This window comes from Papio anubis, chromosome 1, assembly GCF_008728515.1.
Source record: "Papio anubis isolate 15944 chromosome 1, Panubis1.0, whole genome shotgun sequence".
Taxonomy (NCBI): domain Eukaryota; kingdom Metazoa; phylum Chordata; class Mammalia; order Primates; family Cercopithecidae; genus Papio; species Papio anubis.
In genome coordinates this window covers 184,677,507-184,697,820 of record NC_044976.1, presented here as the reverse complement: position 1 = coordinate 184,697,820, position 20,314 = coordinate 184,677,507, and the positions used below count along the sequence as shown (strand labels likewise).

Below are 20,314 nucleotides of genomic sequence, written 5' to 3'. Positions count from 1 at the left end.
TTAGCTATAAAATAGGACTAACACTTGTGGTGTGTGTCATTTAACTATTGCTACAATGATGCGTACAAAAAGCAACAAAATTCAGTAGCTTAAAAGTAATTTATTCCTTAGCTAGGTGTGTTGGCATGTGCCTGTAGTCCCAGCTACTCAGGAGGCTGAGGCAAGAGAATTGCTTAAACCTGGGAGGCAGAGGCTGCAGTGAGCCAAGATCATGCCACTACACTACAGCCTGGGTGACAGAGTGAGACTCCATCTCAGAAAAATAAAATAAAATAAAATAAAAAATAAAATGTATTCTTACTCACGCATGTGTAGGTTTGCTGGGTTAGCTTTGCTTCATGCTGCAGGTCTGCAAGGAGGCCATTAGGTGTTCCTTCTAATGGTGTTTATTCTGGGACCCAGGCGAAAAGAGCAGCACCTGCAGTACCTGGGGGAAGCAATTCTCATAGTAAGGGCAGAAATGCAAGACAGAGAGTGGAAATGTGCAGTATCTATTGAGGTCTTGGTCCCGAATCAGCACACAATCACTTCTGCCCTCATTCCTTTGTCCAAAGCAAAGTTACATAGTCAAACCCAATATCCTTGAGGGAGGGAAATAAGCTCCCTCCTCACAAGTGAGTGATATTGCAAAGTAACATGTCAAAGGGCATCCTACTACTGGCGAGAATGGTGATTCAATCAACCACATTGACATCTGTAAGATTACAGTGACAATTTAAAAATATATAAAGCATCTACTTCCATTCCTAGAAACAGAGGGTCTCACTAATAACTGAAACAATGATAATGGTCATAACGATGGTGATAATGATGTATTCAGATCTTGTATCCTAACGTACTTTCAGTGGCTCAGAATATATCTACCGGATTGCGTTCAAATTTGGTTTCCATCTTTAAAAAGAAATACCATTGATTGCAAGCAGAAAAGGTTGAGCATGTAGGCCTAGGAATCTGGAAACTGTGTTGAAGGGACTAAAACTATTTAGTCCAAAGAAGAATGACCCATATAAAAATTAAATGCACCAAAATACCAGAGGGGCTATTTCTTTGCAAAAGGAATAAACTTGTAGAATAATGGAAGGAATTACCAGTCTGCGGGAATTCTCTGGAAGTCAAGTAAATAAAGGAAGCTCAGGAAGACATCTGAGGGGAGAAGTGTCTCATGGGCCACTTGCTGAGCAAAGACAAGCACAATGGGAGGCAGATAGTGGTGAACAGAGCCATGCTGTCCACAGTTGAGCCGATGAGATGCTGGGGAGCAGTTTGGGATGTCAGGAAAGACCTGAGAGCGTGTGCCCGGGAAGACACAGGTCTCAGCTCCCTCTTCAGTTCCTTCTGGTTGCACAGATTCACTGGGCCCTCATTCCAGTGAGTCTGTTGTCTTTCATGTTGATTCTATAAACACACCACTCTCAGTGCCCTCCCTATGTTCCCAAGCCCCACCAGGGCAGTGTGAGACTAGCCAAACAGTGATCTCTTCCTCCTCCTTTAAGCTTGACTCTCCCCTCCCCCATTTCTCCCAATCAGCCTTAATTAAACTGTTTGAAAGCTGCAGCTTGATGTTAATTAGAGCAAAATTGGGAAGATTAGAATGAAATTGGCCAATCATTGTTTACGGGCCGTTGTTTGAGAACACAGCAGGCTGCTAAATTACCTCCATGCCAGGCTTCTTGAATTCTCCCAGACAGTGAAAAGATGGAGAGCACCAGGACATCAGGGAAGAGATGGCCTCATTTCTGCTCTTGTGTGTCTAAGAGTTGCAAGGTCTGAGATATTACTTAACCAAATGACTCCTGGACTCAAGCCTTCCTGCCTGGGGATCTCTCCCAGCCACAGTGGTAAACAAGCCAAAAGAATCACCTGGGAAGTATGACAAAGGTGGACAGTAGTCCCTGAGCTTGAACACGGGTCACAGACAAAGGCAGAAAATCATTGGTAGTATGGTGTAGGTTCTAGTTAAACTCTACCACTAGTCAACTGAGACTTGGGGCAAGTCATTTCTCTCAGTTTCTCTGTCTCCTCATGTGTTAACATGTAAAAGCTTAATAGTTGATTAATGATATTTTCTCTCCCTTTCTCCCAAGGTCCCTGTATAGATAAAATAAGCGTGTATAAAAATGGTGTGCAAAAAACCAGTTTGGTTCATATCAAGACAACTGTTCAGAGAGTAATAGCCTCATCCCTTTCAGTACTGTAGTCCTTTTGAGCACTAAAAGTTAGAGGGGGTGCCCCCAAAAGAGAGACTACTGGAAATAGATCAGGAGGGCCAAAGAATAGAGAAGGTCAATGTCCCTACCATGATAGCTGACTGCGTCTGTCATTGTTTGCAAAGTGGGTTCCATCACTACTTTACCATTTCCCCCCAGTCTCGCAGGAAAGCACTACACCAATATATGGGATTATGGTTTTTATTATCATTTCTTTTTATAGCTCAGATTTATCATATCCTATTCGTTATAGCAGTAAAGTCTCTAATAGCCAAGTACATTACAGTAATCTGTTGTTGAGATAGAAATCTCTTGGTGATGTGATGTGTCTAGAAATACTGCCTCTGTATAGGAGCCAAAGTATGATATATCCTTAAGCCCCTAAAATGTCCAGCTTGATAGAGAATGTGAAACCATCATAGCTGAGTCACTGGATAAAAAACTGGCATCACTCAATGTACATGTTGGCTTTGGCTATTCTTGTTCATGTGAGTTTTTCAAGATGAAAAATGTGAGTCCTATGAAAAAGACAAAATGGTGATGTCATTGCTTGGTGGATTGAGTTCTGTGATGGGAGCAGTAGCCCTGGGTGTGAGGTATATTGGTAGAAAGATGAAGAAAGAGAAGGCTTCATGTGTCTGAAATTCTTTAGGAAAATCAGCGGTGTGACACTCAGTGGTATTTACTGAGTTTCCTCTGTCCGATTGGCAAGTCTCAAGCTAATTGGGGAAAGGCAAATCTCCAAGACAAAGGCTCTGAGAACAAAGGCAGTTGCACTTACCCAGAACTGGTTGATATGTGAGAAAATTTCCCATGGGTCATTGGTTGACAGTGTAAGTAGACAAAGTGAAGTCCTAGGAAAAATGACAAGAAAACTATGTCCTTGGCTTAAGGCCAGTGCTCCAGAGTTCTTAAATATTTTATTCAATAACATGTCCTGTGTTTACCTTCATTTTTCAGGGAAAACCAGTTTGGTTCATATCATGACAACTGTTTGGAGAATAATAGCCCAGTCTCTTTCAGCACTGCAGTCCTATTGAGCACAAAAAGTTGGAGGGTGTGCCCCCAAAAGATAGATCACTGGAAATAGATCAGGAGGGTCAAAGAATAGAGGTCAATGTCCCTACCCTGACAGCCCACTCCTTCTGTCATTGTTTGCAAAGTGGTTTCCGTGGCTGCCTTAAGACTTCCCCACAGTCTCTCAAGTCCTATTCTGAGAAACGCAGAATAGTGAGCAGGCAGTGATTGGTTGGCTCTGCTGGAAGCAGCATTGATTTCCTCCTCAGTAAACCCAGCCTGGAGTCTAACGCAGGAGGAACAAATGTCTCCTAGTATGCAGGGGCACAGTGACACTGGGATAGGTTGGTGCCAAGCCTGCAGGGGTGCCGCGGTGGAGGGGGGTGGATAGAGCTGCATGCTTAGGATGCAGGATGTGACTTTCCAAATGACAGCCCTATCTGTGGACTTGGAAATGGGCCTGAACATGCTTCCCCCGCAGAGGTGGAAAGATGAAAGATCTATTAAAAAACTGGTAACAGAATAATCCGGCTGTTCGCGTGAAGTTATAGCACAACCACCCACACTGTAGGCTACAGTCTTCATTACAGGTTGAGTATCACTTATCCAAAAATTTTTGGGGACCAGAAATATTTTGAATTTTTTTTTCAGATTTTAGAATATTTGCATTATACTGGATCGGCATCTCTAATCTGAAAATATGAAATTCTAAATGCTCCAGTGAGTGTTCCCTTTGAGAATCATGTTGATGCTCAAAAAGTTTTGGATTTTGGAACATTTTAGATTTCAGATTTACAGATTAGGGACACTCAACCTGTACTTCTAGATTTCAGCTTCACTGAGGTACAGTTTGTGTGTGTGTGTGTTTTCATACTCTTCCCCTTAAGGCTTCATAGGGAGGGAGGCTTCATAGGTAATGACTCTTCACAGGGGCCAGGTCAATGTTCTCAGTTTATGAGCCTGGAAAGTGGTGCTTCCGTGTGCAGCTGCTGGAAACAGCACCTGGGCTGGAAGACCACAGCTGTGCTCTTTCTGAGCCTTTCATCTTCAGGCACGAGACCCCGCAGGGGGATTCTTGCTGGGAGATTTCTTGTTGACCTTGTGTAACATAGTGCTGCAGGTGGCTGCTGACGTAAGAGTCAGTAGCTTGAGTTGGAGGCAGCACTTTTTATTTACATCTTTTGAATTAGGAACATTTGTAGCCATTTAGTATTCTCATCGGAGACCCTTTTGCCTCAAACCCAGAGCTGGCCCAGTCTCAAAACCCTGCTGAAGCTCCTGTGCCTGAGATCTGGCACGGCCGTGGTTCAACTCTCCTATTGCAGGGCCCCTTTGGATTTTGGGGAAATCCCTAAACTCACGTACAACCAGAAGCATAATTTTTTGGCAATCTGGCCACCAGTGTTATGCAATTTGGGATAAAGATAACTACAATTACTTCAGCACTGATTATTTAGATATCATTATATCTAAAATATTCTGAGTGTCAGTATGCTGGCTGATTTAACACACTGGATTATACCTTCCAGGCTGGGTTATCCCTTCCCTGGACATTGTTTTGGTTTTTATTAATGATTTTATGTGTATGTTCACCCTTTCACAGAAATACACATTGTTCACTCTAGGCTAACCTAAAGCATGCTAGAGGAAGATGGAAAATTGACTGAATTTTCGTTAATTATAGCAGTTTACTGAAGCACCCTTTATATGTGCAACGTGAATGCATTTTACAGGCAAAGTCCACAGGGAAGAGCTCTCTTTACCCTTTGGCTGAACCTGTGAGCCCTGAATGCAGTGGCCGCTCCTATTCTAAAGACACTTTACACAGGGACTATAGTGCTGTTAGAAATGTTTGCTTTCTCAGATTGTTTACTGTGTAACAAACACAGTGGGAGAAGATTTTAGGAGAAATGGCTAAATTGAAATGGAGATTTACTTGATATCTTAATTGAAACAAAGATGATGGCTTAATTGAAGCAGTGTGTGTTAATATAATTGATATATAGAAAACATCCTTTTCTGAGTTAAAAAAAAAAGAGCCTTGATTATTCTATTACTGGGGGGAAAACTGCTAAATGAAAAATCGGAAATGAACATTTCTTCTTTGAATAGCTCAGGCTGCCTTCCAGTATTGCCTCTAAGGTTTGCAGATGCTGGAAAGAACCAGGTTAATAAGTTCTGTAAGCACATTTTTACCACTTTCTGGCTCAAACACCACTCACAGATGTTTCTCCATTATTTTGGTTCCATGAAGGGCCCCAAAGGGCAAGGAGGAAGTTGGGGATGAAGAGAAAACCACTGGGAGCCCTTAGAGTCTGAACCTTTCTGTGGCTGAGTACTTATGCCTAATGTTTCTTTTTTGAGACAGGAGTCTTGCTATGTTGCCCAGGCTGGACTCGAACTCCTGTGGCTGAGGTCTTATGCCTAATATTTTTTGAGATAGGGGTCTTGCTATGTTTCCCAGGCTGGACTCAAACTCCTGGGCTCAAAAGATACTCCCACCTCAGCCTTCTGAGTAACTGGGACTACAGGCACTAGCCACCATGCCCACTTGAGCCTAATTCTGAGTTGATAGCCCGCTGCAGTTTGTGATGAAAGTAGATTTGGGCTTTTTTGTTTTTTGTTCTTTGGCAAATGTAGCCATTTGTATGTATTTTTTTTGTTTATTTGTTTGAGATGGAGTCTTGCCCTGTTGCCCAGGCTGGAGTGCAATGGCACAATCTCGGCTCACTGCAACCTCCGCCTCCCAGGTTCAAACTATTCTCCTGCCTCAGCCTTCCGAGTACCTGGGATTACAGGCACCTGCCACTGCGCCCGGCTAATTTTTGTATTTTTAGTAGAGACCGGGTTTCACCATCTTGGTCAGGCTGGTCTCAAACACCTGACCTTGTGATCCACCCGCCTCGGCTTCCCAGAGTGCTGGGATTACAGGTGTGAGCCACGGCGCCCAGCTGCCACTTGTATGCATTCTTATGGATTCTTTCTCCAGTGAAATTCTCCAAATATAGTCCCTATCCTTATAGTCCCTATATGGCACTATTGAAACTCTCTCCCCCACATGCACACACTTCTACTCCATAGCACAGTTGTTCCTTAGAGTTTCACAGGTGAAAGTAGTATAGCCTAGTGGCAAAGACTGTGTGTACTGGAGTCAGACAGTCTGTGTTTAAATCCTGACCTTGCCACCTACTGGCTTAAACTACTTAACTAGTAGTTAAACTACTGGGCAAATTAACTTATTTGTATCTCAATTTCATCATCTATAAAATGAAGATAATTATATTTTCCCCCTTATATGGTGTTTTGAATATAATATTAACTAATCCTTGTAAGATGCTTGGAACGCCTATCACATACTAAAAATTCATTAAATGTTAGCTATTATTTTTTATTATTTGCTCATAAAAAGCTTCCTTAGACAGTATCATTCCTTTTTCTAGGTCATTCATTATTCTGTGTTATGATTTCTTTAGCAGCCACAGGAGCTGGACTCAGGCCTTTATCTGTGATTCCCCCCATGAACCTTCTGTATGGACTTGGCTTTTTGAGGCATCTCAATTTCTTCTCCTGCAAATGGGCATGTTAAAATTGCCTTAATCCAGGAACATTTTGCTGTGGTGCAAACGTTATGCTATGTTTTGAATATACAATTAATCCATGTTTTATGTAGAAAATGTAAAAAGTGGAATGTTCTGGGTAATAAAAGTATGTGTGTTAAAGGATACCAAACGCAAAAAAATTAGAATTTGATAAAATACACTTAATACTTAACCTCATCTACTCGAAGGAAAACAGTGCTATAGAAACAGCAGTACGATATTGGCCTGGGTTTTAAGCACAACTCTGTCATTTACTAACCATGTGATTTCATCCACACTACTTTCTTAGTCTCTCTGAGTCTCAGTTGTGACTATTGTCACCGCCATCATAGTTTCTGTTAATAGCATAGAAGGAGGGTCAGCACACTAACTTTTTGTTCTGGTTCTATTATCAACTGGCTGTATTGCTTTAGGTAAACCTCTTGCCCTCTCTGTTTTACAAGAAACATGAGAAAACTAGAGAATACTAATTCCCATCCAGACCCAGTGTCTGACTGGGCTAGACAACTGACTACCAATTTTTATTTATTATATTTAATTAAAGTGGGCCCCACTTCTATGCTAAGTTGGCCTTTCCTTTCTGTGAGGGGCTTTGACCATTGTAAGAAACTATGGAAAAGGTAATAATGTCTTTTTCCCCTAGCAATCTAGAAAAATAATAGGTTAGAAATCATTAGTTAATGAAGTCTAGCTGTGCCCTATCCCAAAGCAAGGTGGCTGGGTTTGATGACCCTAAGGTTTTTTGTTTGTTTGTTTGCTTGTAGTAATCTGATTTTATGATTCATCAATGTAATTATTAACTAACCAGTGAGAGGATTCCAGTTTCCATCCAGCCAATTAGAGACGAGATTAGGTAATTGTTCTTTACCCTGCAGTGGGGTTTGGGATAGAAAATACTTTTGACAAATACTCTGTACTTAATTAAAGTTTAGCACTTGCTGCACAAAGGAAATAACTGACAATATGTGATTATGAACTTACCTGCTTAGATAAATAAAGCTACACAGCAGGAATTTTGAAGACCTTGTTGGAACCATGAATTATTAGTCACCCGCTTTTCTTTGTTTCCCTAGTAGCTTTTGACATATGCTCCTCCCCTGTCAGCCTCCAGAGTTAGATGGAGGGATTATGCATCAAATGTAGCATGGATTTTTATTTATTTATGTATTTATAATTTTAATTTTAAAAATTTTGTTCATAATTGACATATCTGGCACAACAGTGTATTGGTGTGATGTTTCAATACATGCATACACTGAATAATGATCAAATCAAGGGAGTTAGCATATACATCACCTCAAACATGTATCATTTCATTGTGGTGATAACTTTCAAGATCCTTTTTTCTAGTTACTTAAAATCTACAGTACATTATTATTAGCCATGGTCACCCTACTATATAATAGAGCACAGAACTTATTCTTCCTAACTGTAACTTCGTATCTGTTAACCAAGCTCTCCCCGTTTCCCTTTCCTACTACCCTTCCTAGCCTCTGGTAACCACTATTCTACTCTCTAATTCCATGATATCAACTTTTTTAGACTCTACATATGAGTGAGGTTATGTGGTATTTGTCTTTCTATGCCTGGCTTATTTCACTTAACATTATGTCCTCCAGGTTCATCCATGTTGCTGCAAATGATAGGATTTCATTCTTTTCCCAGCTGAATAGTATTTCATTGTGTATATCATCAGTTTGTGGAAATTTAGGTGGATTCCATATTTTGGTCATTTTGAATGGTGCTGCAATAAACATGAGGGTGCAGATATCTCTTTGATATACTAATTTCAGTTCCTTTGAATATGTACCTAGTAGTGAGATTGCTAGATCATATGGTAGTTCTATTTTTAGTTTTCTGAGGAATCTTCATGCTGTTTTCATAATGACTGCACTAATTTACACTCCCACCAACAGTGTATTAGAGTTCCCCTTTCTTTGCATCCTGGCCAGCATTTGTTATTTTCTGGCTTTTTGATAACAGCCATTCTAACGAGGGTGAGGTGACATCTCACTGTGCATTTGATTTGTATTTCCCTGATGATAGTGATGTTGAGCATTTTATCATACACCTGCTGGCCATTTTTATGTATTCGTTTGAGAAATGTCTATTCAACTCTTTTGCCTATTTAAAAAAAAATTGTTCTTTTTGCTATTAAGTTATTTGAGTTCTTCACATAGTCTGGATATTAACCCTTTACTGGACTCATAGTTTGCAAATATTTTCTTCAGTTCTGTAGGTTGTCTCCTCACTCTGTTGTTTCCTTTACTATGCAGGAGCTTTTCAGTTTGATGTCATCCCATTTGTTTATTTTTGCTTTTGTTGCCTGTGCTTTTGAGTTCTTATCCAAAAAATCTGGCCCACATCAATGTCATAAAGCTTTTCCCCTATACTTTATTCTATTAGTTTTATAGTTTTGAGTCTTACATTTAAGTATTTCATTCATTTTGAGCTGATTTTTGTACATGGTGAAAGATAAGTTTTATTCTTCTGCATGTGGATGTTATGTTTTTTCAGCACCATTTATTAAAGATATTCTCCTTTCCCAAATGTGTGTTCCTGGCATCTTTGTCAAAAATCTATTTATTTATTTTTAATTATTTTATTTTTATGCAACCCTATCATTTGCATGTCATGGACATTTGGGGACGGTTAGACCAAGGTTTGGCACTGTTACGATGAGCAGATTTGGGATGGGTGAAGAGGGTGTAAACACTTTACATTTTGTTGCTTCCTAAGGCAGTGGAGCTGTTCTTACCAGTACAATTTGGGGGACAATGTAAAACTCATTTCTCATTAATGGATATGATTCTTTAAATTTCATTCCAAGGCAAAGATTTATAAACCTGTCCCCTTTAAAATGCAAACATTCCAATGAGGAGCAAAGCTTGAAAATTAAAATCTTCAACAGGATTAGAAACGAACAACTTTGCAATCTTCTAAAATAAGGTTTCTTAAAATATGGATCCTCTTAGTCTATTTCAGAGTGTTCATGTTGACATTTGCACTGAAGGTACAAAATAAAACTGCTGGTACCTTAATTTGAATAAAGGCAGTGACACCACATAACACTAGGAGTCATGTATTCTTCATTACACACTTGCACCTAAACACACAACCACACATGCACGCACACATACACACACACACGCGCACGCTACACACACAGAGACATTTATTAATTTTATTAAATCTTGACCCTTGGGTACATGTGTTTTTAATATTCTGTAAGATGAAATGGGAAGTGCACATAAAGCAAATCTCAGGCTACTTAAGTACTATAATTGTCTCAAGGAAAAATACTTTTGTGGTTGAGTTGCAAGCTGAATTAGCCACTTTTTTCATGGAACTCCATTTTTCTTGAAAGCACAAGCGACAGGCAAACTATGATTATTCAGACTTGAGTGTCTGGCAGACGTTTCTCCAAAAAAAAAAAAAAAAAAAAAAAAAAAAACAAATGAATTAACTAAGCCAGCCTCTGCAAGGAAAACACCTGACAGTATTTGTTACCAATAATACAATTTAAACTTTTAAATGAAAATTCAAATTTTAGAAAACTTGCATTCATCCTCATGAACTTGACATTTTCCTAATATTTAAAGACTTTGAAGAGATTGGTCATGATATTACATAGTGAGATGTTTTAATATTACATAATGAAAAGTGTCAAAACATGGAAGATCTGCATAACTCGGTGACCTGATATTTTCCAGATGACCAACACATGATGTTACAACATTATGCAGGATAGAAAGATCCATTCAGATTACAATATAGAACACTGGATTTAATGTAACAAAGCATGAAAAGTTCACTGATATGATTTCAGATTCCATATTGTAACTAACCTTTAAGAAACTACCATCTGTTTAGTTTAGCGTAGTACCAAAGATGAAAATCCACAATTATGAAAACAGATTGAATGTAGAAGCAAATATGAGAGTGCAGCTCTTTTCTGCTAAGCCTGATATTAAAGAGATTTGCAAACATGCAAAGTCATGCCACTCTTCTTGCTAAATTTGTTTTGTTTCAGAACATACAGTTGTCATGAAAATGTTAGGTTTTATGTAATGGGTTTATTAATGTTATCTCTAAATGAAATAACAAATGTTGATTTTCTTGGTTTTAATTTCCAAAATGGTAAATCTCAATAGCTCTAAGCCACATGTACAAATATGGGGATTCAATAATTTTTAACAGTGTGAAGGGGATCAGAGATCAAAATATGAGGGCAGTGGTTCTAGAGCAAGCCTCCTGACTTCACAGTTGAGTAACTGAGGCCATGACAGGTGATGGGACTCATTCACTATAAGACAGCTGTGATTAGATCACATCTTTGCAAACCACTGTTCCGATGTGTGTTTTTTCTCCTACTCGATACTGTAAACCATGACTTCATGTGAATACGCTAATCAAGTACTGCCTGATGAGAAAGTTGGCTGGGAGAGGCTCTGATGGAGGTCAGTGGAGACAGAGCTTTCTTACAGCATGTGAATGACAGGCCAGGTGAGAGGCTAAGGGGCCTCTGCCAGACACTGGGCACCTCCAGCGGGTGGAGGCCGGGAGGGGGGATGTGGGCTGAGAGGAGATGAGTGGCTGCAAGTGGAGGAAGAACATTACCTACTTCAGATTTTATGCCTCTTGCTCTGAAACGCGATCAGCTTTTCCTTACCGCTTGGCTTTTCCTCCAGGGAGTTTGCCCGTTGGAAGGTGAACAACTTGGCTCTAGAAAGGAAGGACTTCTTCAGTTTGCCATTGCCTCTCGCCCCAGAGTTTATCCGGAACATTCGCCTCCTTGGAAGGAGACCCAATCTGCAACAGGTTACAGAAAACCTGATTAAAAAGTACGGCACTCATTTCTTACTTTCTGCCACCCTTGGAGGTAAGCAATATCACAATCCTAAGCTAATTGGTTGCCAGACCATTGGAAGTAACGTTAAGACTTATGTAGTATATAGCTCCAACAGTCTTTTGTTCCTCCTGGCCTTTTATTGCCTCAGAAGTCTTTCTGGTGCATTTGAAAACAGCGTAGTCTCTTGACATCTCAATTTACCCCAGAGCATCTCTATTTGCTTACAAGGCTCTCCTGAGGAGGGGAAGTTGTGTATGGCGGTTGGAGGTGGACAGGCTCCTAACAAGCACTTGCCAGCAGGGGGCGCTCCCAGTTTTCGCTTCGCTGAGTCACCCAACCCCTGAGGCTTCGCCACTTTCTAATGTTTGCTGTGGCTACAATGGTCAGACTCACAGGCAAAGAAGTCAAAGTTCCTGGAGTCCCTGACCCCTCTTCCTCTCGATAAAGATTGGAAACTGTCCAAACAACTCCAGTGTTTCTGGGCTGATGAATCACCCTCTTGTGGGGCGGAGCGTGGGGGTAGGGTGGAGCAATGTGGGCTAGAACCTACCAGGGCAGGATCAAAAGCTCTGAAGATGCAGAGTTCCCTCTGCCCTGGGAAGAAGGAAGCAGGATTTATTATAACATTTAGCTCACTGTCCAATCGACCCAAACAAGCTCTCCCAGGGCTCAGGCCAGCTGTCGGCATGAGGCAGGTGTTGAGTGTTTGATGGGGAGGAGGGAGATGGAGCTTCAAGGCTTTTGCCCTTCCCGAGGGAGCAGAAAAAGCCACGAAGACTCCTCGTAAACAATTTGAGAGAGAGAATTGTGTCTCCCCTATGGAGGAGAATTGCTTGAGACAGAGTTCAATAGAAGATGTTAAGCAAATAAGCTGATGGCAGGGGGACTGAGCTTTGGAAGAGGGCCTTTCAGGCAGCAAGGCCGCTGGCCTGTGGCTCCCTCTGATGAGCTTCTTCTAAAGATGGTAAGGGCTGGGGGAAGAGCTTGGCAGCAGGGGCTGCACTCTCTCTCAGCTGTGTCTGCCCTGGCCAAGGGTTTATGTTCCTATTGGTAGGGGATTCGAGAGCAGAGAGCCTTACCAATACACTCGTGTTGTTCACCATAGGAGAAGAGTCCCTGACCATTTTTGTGGACAAGCGGAAACTGGGAAGAAAGACAGAGACAACAGGAGGTGCCTCTATAATCGGGGGCAGTGGGAACAGCTCGGCCGTGTCCCTGGAGACCCTGCACCAGCTGGCCGCCTCCTACTTCATTGACAGAGAGAGCACGCTGCGACGGCTGCACCATATCCAGATAGCCACGGGGGCCATCAAGGTAACGACCTGAGAGGTACAGGGCAGGGGGTGCGGGAAGCACTGAGGAACTCGGGGGAGGCCCCAGCCTCAACCAGCTCTAGGTCAGCCGGGCGGACTGATGGAAGAGGAGACGAAGCTTTCTGATGAAGACACAGCCAGCCTTCAGAAACGATAGGGTCACTCATTCCACAGCAGACGCTCACAGAGCGCCCACTCTGAGGCAGGCTGCAGCACTCTAGTGGAGGATGGAAAAACAACAAAGTCATTTCTAATGATAAATAAAGAAAAGCAGAGTCATAGGTGCACATTTCCTGGGGCGTGGGGAGGGAGCAGCCCATATGATTATTAGATTGATCATGGAGGGCACTTTGGGGTTTAGACTTTGAGCTCTGAATGATAAGAAACCAGCTGTGTGGAGAAGTGAGCGGAAAGTGTTTAGGCAGACAGAACAAGTGCTAAGTACTTGTTCTAAGTAAGTACTAAGGCCTTTTAGCAGGAACCAGCCTCGTGCCTTGTTGGGCCACAGAGAAGACTGCTGAGATGGTGGGGAGGTGAATAACAAAGACAAGATGAGGTTTGGAAGTCAGCTGGAGCCAGATTATGTGCCATGAGAAGGAATTTTAATATAAGTCAAAGTGCAGTGAAAAACCACTGGAGAGATTTAGCAGGGGAGTAACATGATCTCATGTATGTTTTTAAAAGATCGATAGTTATTGTGACTTTAATAACTATAACCTTCGTCATATCTTCTCTACTTACACCTAAGAGATTTCTAGTAAAGTTCATGTTGTTTTAGGGAAAACCAGTGAAAATACTGTACTTGAGAATACAGTTTTTAAAAAATTCTAAGCATAATGTTAAGGTGTTGAAAAGACTTCATAGTTGTCTTATATCCTGCTTTTATCCCATCTGAAACTCACAAGCAAATTTTATTTACTAATTCATTCAATAAATATTTACTGAGCACCTATTATTTGTCAGGCACTGTTTTGGGTCCTGAGAATACGACAGTGAACAAAAGCTGTAAAGTCCCTGCCCTCATAAAGCTTGAATTCTAATAGCAGAGAGATAATTCATAAATATACAGATAATAGCTCATTTTGTTATGGTTTGCTTTATTGCACTTTGCAGATACTTTTTTTTTCTTTTTTACAAATTGAAGGGTTGTGAGAACCCTGTGTCAAACAAGTCTACTGGCACTATTTTTGGCACTATTTTTCCAACAGCACGTGCTTACTTCGTGTCTCTGATAATTCTCACAGTATTTTAAACTTTTTCATTGTCATTTTGTCTGTTACGGTGATCTGTGATATGTGACCTTTGATGTCACTTTTATAATTGTTTTGGAGTGTCACAAATTGCACCCATATGAGATAACAAACTTCATCAATAAATGATGTGTGTTCTGACTGGTCACTGTATGGAACTGGCTGTTCCCCCATCTCTCTCACCCTTCTCAGGCCTCCCTATTCCCTGAGATACAACAATATTGAAATTAGGCCAATTATTAACCTTACAATGGCTTCTAAGTTTTCAAGTGAAAGAAATAGACATCTCTCACTTGAAATCAAAAGCTAGAAATGATTAAGCATAGTGAGAAAGGCATGTCAAAAGCTGAGAAAGGCCAAAACCTAGGCCACTTGCATCAAACAGTTAGCCAAGTTGCAAATGCAAAGAAAAAGTTCTTGAAAGACATTAAAAGTGCTACTCCGGTAAACACACAAATGATAAAAATGCCAAACAGCCATCTTACTGATATGAAGGAAGTTTGAATGGTCTGGAAAGATCAAACTAGCCACAACATTCCCTGAAGCCAAAGCCTAATCCAGAGTAAGGCCTAACTCTGGTTAATTCTATGAAGACTGAGAGGGGTCAAAAAGTTACAGAAAAATGTTCGAAGCTAGCATAGGTTGGTTCATGAGATTGGAGGAAAGAACCCATCTCCGTGATATAAAAGCACAAGATGAAACAGTAAGTGCTGACTTAGAAGCTGCAGCAAGTTATCCAGATCTAGCTAACATCACTGATGAGGGTGGTTATACTAAATAACAGATTTTCAGTGTCAATGAAACCACTTTCTACTGGAAGAAGATGACATTGAGGACTTTAATAGCTAAGGAGGGCAAGTCAATGCCTGGCTTCAGAGCTTCAAAGGACAAGCTGACTTTCTTGTTACAGGCTAATATAGCTGGTCACTTTAAACTGAAGCCAAGACTCATTTAGCATTCTGAAAATCCTAGGGCCCTTAAGAATTATGCTAAATCTCCTCTGCCAGTGCTCTATAAATGGAACAATCCTGCCTGGATGACAGCATATTTGTTTACAGCATGGTTTATGAACTATCTTAAGCCCATTGTTGAGACCTACTGCTTGGAAAAAAACTTCTTTCAAAATATCACTGCTGATTTACAATGTACCTGCTCACCCAAGAGCTCTGATGGAGAGGTACAAGATTAATATTGTTTTTATGCCTGCAAATACAACATCCATTCTGTAGCCCATGAATCAAGGGGTAATTTTGATTTCCAAGTCTTATTTAAAAAATATTTTGGTAAGGTAAAGGCTGCCATAGATAGTGATTCCTCTGACAAATCTGGGCAAAGTAAATTGAAAATCATTTAGAAATAACACTATCCTAGATGCCATCATGAACATTTGTAATTCATAGGGGGATGTCAAAATATCATTAACAGGAGCTTGGGAGAAGCTGATTCCAGCCCTCATGGATGTCTTTGAGGATGTCTTTCCTCAGTGGAGGAAGTAATTGTATATGTAGTGGAAATAGGAAGAGAACTGGAATAAAAAGTAGAGCCTGAAGATGTGACTGAATTGCTGCAATCTTATGATAAAACTTGAATGAATGATGAGTTGCTTCTTATGAATGAGGAAGGAAGTGGTTTCCTGAGAGGGAATCTACTCCTGGTGATGATACTATGAATGTTGTTGAAATGACAGCAAAGCATTTAGAATATTTTATACACTTAGTTGATAAAGCAGTGGCAGGGTTTCAGAGGATTGACTCCAGTTTTGAAAGAAGTTCTATTATTGGTAAAATGCTATAGAATTGAGTCACATGCTACAGAGAAATCTTTCGTGAAAGGAAGAGTCCATTGATGCAGTCAATGTCATTGTTGTCTTAGTCTAAGACATTGCCACAGGCCGCCCCAACCTTCAGCAACCACCACCCTGATCAGTCAGCAGCCATCAACATCAAACCAGGACACTCCACCAGCAAAAAGACTCCAACAACTGGCTGATGGCTCAGATGATCATTAGCATTTTCTAGCAATAACATATTCTTTAATTAAGGTATGTACATTCTTTGTTCAAACATAATGCTATTGAACACTTAATAGACTACAGTATAGTGTAAACATCACTTTCATATGCACTGGAAAACCAAAAAATGTGCGTGACTTGCTTTATTGTGATATTTGCTTTATTACAGTGGTCTAAAATTGAACCCATAATATCTCTGAGGTACACCTGTATAATGCCAGGTGGGATGAATGGCATGAAAAAATGAAGCCAAGTAAGAGGATAAAGGGTGATGGGAATGTGGAGTTTAGGGAAGACCTGTCCAAGGAATGCCACTTAAGCAGAGACCTAAATGAAGTGAGGGAGTAAGCCCCAAACATCACAGACAAAGGACAGAGCAGGTACAAGTGCTGTAAAGGGGCAGGGCAGTGTACTTTGTATGATCCAGGACTACCAAGAAAGGCAATGAGGCTGGCATGCAGTCAGGAGAGAAATTAAGTAAAAGATGAGTTTATAGAGGTTGCAGGGGACATATCATGAAGGCCTTACTGATTAGGAAGTAAAAAGAAAGGGGGATCCTGGAGACCAGTGCAGTGGCTATTGCAATAGTAAAGGTAAGACATAATGGTGGCTTGGACAAAGCTGGTGTTGCAGAGGTGGTGAGAAGTTGGCATATTCAGAATATGTTTTGATGGTAGAGCCTATGGAATCAGACAATGGATTGGAAGAAAGGAGTAAAGATTTACTGCAAGATTTATGGCCTGAGCAATCAAATGAACAGTGATTCCATTTACTGAGAAGGACAACACTGGGAAGAAGTACAGATCTGAAAGAAATAAATCAAGAATTTGGTTTTAGACATTCCTAAATGTGACATTCCTATCAGACGTCTAAGTAGAGAAATCTAACAGTCAGTTGAAAACAAACACCAACATTTCAAGAGAAAGGCCATGATTGAATCTGGAAAGTTGGTATACAAATATATACACATGTCCACCTGTGTAGTTGGTATTTCCAGCTATGGGAGAAAATGAAATGAGATCACTCAAGGAGTGAGTGCAACTACAAAAGTGGCCTGAGGACTGAGTTGTGAAGCACTCCAATATTCAGAAAGGGGGAAGAAGAGAGGATCCAACAAAGAAGACTGAGACAGAGAGTATGAAGAGGACCAAAGCGGGCTCACAAAACCATGTGAAGAATGTTTTTCACAAAAGAAGGAACTGGCAACTGTGGCTGTTGAGCAGTCACTAAGGTGGAGATTGAGACTCGACCTTCAATTTTGTGACATGGAGGTAACTGGTAACCTGAAGAAGAGTAGTTCAGTACATGAAGGGTACAAAAGGCCGAGTGAAGAAAATTCCAGGAAGGAAGAAAAGTGAGAATCAGATATGAGTAGAAACAATCCTTTTGCTGTAAAGGCAAATTGAAAAACAAGTGATAACTGGGGAGCAATGTGGGGTCACAGGAGGGTGTGTTTTTGTTTTTAAGATGGGAGCTATTCCAGCATATTGATATAGTGATTAAAATAACTCCATAGGCCAGGCGCGGTGGCTCATGCCTGTAATCCTAGTACTTTTGGAGGCCAAGGTGGGCAGATCACAAGTTCAAGAGATCAAGACCATCCTGGCCAACATGGTGAAACCCCATCTCTACCAAAAATGTAAAAATTAGCTGGGTATGGTGCTGCATGCCTGTAGTTCCAGCTACTTGGGAGGCTGAGGCAGGAGAACCGCTTGAACCCAGGAGACGGAGCTTGCAGTGAGCCAAGATTGCGCCACTGCACTCCAGCCTGGTGGCAGAGCAAGACTCTGTCTTAAAAAAAAAAAAAAAAAAAAAAAAAAAAAAAACAAAACTCCGTAGAGAGGGAGAAAGAAAGTGATGATGTAGGAGAGACAGAAGATAATCGCAGGAGCAAAGAGGTTGTTCTTACCCAGGAGCTTGAGCTCTTCATCCTTCGAAACAGGAGGCAATGCAGAGGGCACAAGGACAAAAGTAGCAGGATGTTAGTTGCATGGTGAGAAGATGCCACTGTTTTCTTCTGATTGGCTGCTTCTTCTTGATTTCCTAGGTGAAACAGAAGGAAAGTCTTTGGCTAAAAGTAAGAAAACGGAACAGTTGGGAAAATAATCTATGAAATAGTCTTTTGAGAATAAGAGTTAAGAGTGTTGGTTAACTAGATAAACATAGTAGATTTGTGGGTAGCACTGAGAGCCCGCTTCAGTGGCTATAATTATAACATGAGACCAGTCAGCATAGTTGTAAGTTTTATCAGCTACATTTAGCAGTTCATGTATAGGTAGGCATGGAATAGACAAAGAGTTGGATTTAACCAAGATGTGTGTATATACATGGTGAAAGATAAAAGAGGGAAGAGAGTTGAGAATATACACAAAGGAGTGATTATAGTAATGGACCATGGAATATAATTCAGTCAGTGAATGAAAAGAGGCCTTTGAGGGATGCTAGAAAGTGAAAAGTTGGTCAGGTCTAAAGGTTAAAAGTCTAAGTAGGTTTGACAATTCATTACGGAAAGAGACTAGAGCAAGTATGATTGGGTGATGCCTAATGTTGAGATTATAGAAGGAATACTATGCCCGGGAACCTAATTTTATTAGTAACTGCATTCCCTCTGTAATCACTTAATGGAAATGAATGAGGGGAAGTAACAAGAAAAATAAACTGCAATGAGGATGGGTAGTGGGTACTAAGAGTCCCGTGGTTCTGGCTTCAAAGGAGCCAGAGATCATTAGAGAGGATGGAGGAATAGTGTTCAGGATATCACAAGGGAGCACCTTCCTTACTTCCATGCCCAGGAGCATGGGGGGTGGGAAATGAGATGGCCACTGCTAGAGAAGGCTGCAGGGAAACCATGTCCTCAGGGTCAGCTACACTGTGGTTAGAACTGAAAGGCAAAGTGGGCTCTTGAGAAGTGGTTGAGATTATATGGGATTTTGCTAAGAACTGATCGTGAGATCCAGAGAGCACAGTGGAAGTTAACTGAAGAGAAGAGGTGAGATTAGGGAGTGTACAGAGTTTGGAGTGAGAGTAGAAGAGATGAGGATGACTTTCTATTAACAGGAAGGTAGGGTACATTTGAGAGACTAGTATCTTAGACAGTTTAAAATGATTTAAAAAATCATTGGTGTGATTTTTTAACTCTTAACTCTCTTCCCTCTTTTATCTTTCATGATGTATACACACATATCCTGGTTAAATCCAACTCTCCATCTATTCCATGCCTTCCTGTACATGAACTGCTAAATGTAGCTGATAAAACTTACAACTATGCTGAGTGGTCTCATGTTATAATTATGGCCACGAATCTCAAGCTGGCTCTCAGTGCCACCTAGAAATCACTGTGGCATGGAGTAGGTTTTACCAAGAAGACAGAACTCTGTGAAAGCCTCTCTCCCCATTTAGTCCTGTGGTGGACTGTGTCAAAGTTGAAGAAAAATGGATCATATCAGAAAATGAAAGGTAGGCATTGGGTCTACAATTTAAAGATCCCATTTATGTTCCTTCCTATTCCTTGACCTGACCAACTTTATACTTCTTCACTCTTTAATGGCCTCATTTTCTTAAATTCCTTGATTTATCACTATAATCTCAATAAACTAGGTATTGATGGACCATGTCTCTTAATAATAACAGCTATTTATGACAAAGCCACAGCCAATATCATACTGAATGGGCAAAAGGTGGAAGCCTTCACTTTGAAAACCAGCACAAGACAAGGATGCCCTCTCTCACCACTCCTATTTAACTAGTATTGGAAGTTCTGGCCAGGGCAATCAGGCAAGTGAAAGAAATAAAGGATATTCAAATAGGAAGAGAGGAAGTCAAATTATCTCTGTTTGCAGATGACATGATTGTATATTTAGAAAACCCCATCGTCCCAGCCCAAAATCTCCTTAAGCTGATAAGCAACTTCAGCAAAGTCTCAGGATACAAAATCAATGTGCAAAAATCACAAGCATTCCTATATACCAATAATACACAAACAGCCAAATCATGAGTGAACTCTCATTCACAGTTGCTACAAAGAGAATAAAATACCTAGAAATACAACTTACAAGGGATGTGAAG

At 40.8% G+C, this 20,314-nt stretch overlaps 1 protein-coding gene and 1 long non-coding RNA gene across 5 annotated transcripts in view; one reads left to right on the top strand and one right to left on the bottom strand.

Annotated features, from left to right (window-relative positions):
- The window catches only part of BRINP2 (BMP/retinoic acid inducible neural specific 2), a 109,767-nt gene that overhangs the window by 72,089 nt on the left and 17,364 nt on the right, over nt 1–20,314 (top strand). For both annotated transcript variants that reach the window (XM_003893615.5, XM_009195086.4), the window contains exons 3-4: nt 11,515–11,705; nt 12,781–12,989. In XM_003893615.5, the coding sequence (XP_003893664.3) occupies nt 11,515–11,705; nt 12,781–12,989 (400 nt within the window). The remainder of the gene's footprint in view (nt 1–11,514; nt 11,706–12,780; nt 12,990–20,314) is intronic.
- Nucleotides 9,994–20,314, bottom strand: part of LOC108583326 — a 77,072-nt gene continuing 66,751 nt past the window's right edge. The window contains exons 2-4 of one of the 3 annotated variants that reach the window (XR_002520259.2): nt 18,159–18,292; nt 11,448–11,635; nt 9,994–10,244 (exon numbers count right to left, since the gene is read on the bottom strand). This is a non-coding gene — a long non-coding RNA (uncharacterized LOC108583326). Of the gene's footprint in view, nt 10,245–11,447; nt 11,636–11,900; nt 11,999–12,068; nt 12,176–18,158; nt 18,293–20,314 lie in introns of those variants that run through there. The other 2 variants (XR_001897849.3, XR_002520258.2) reach the window with 2 other exon arrangements.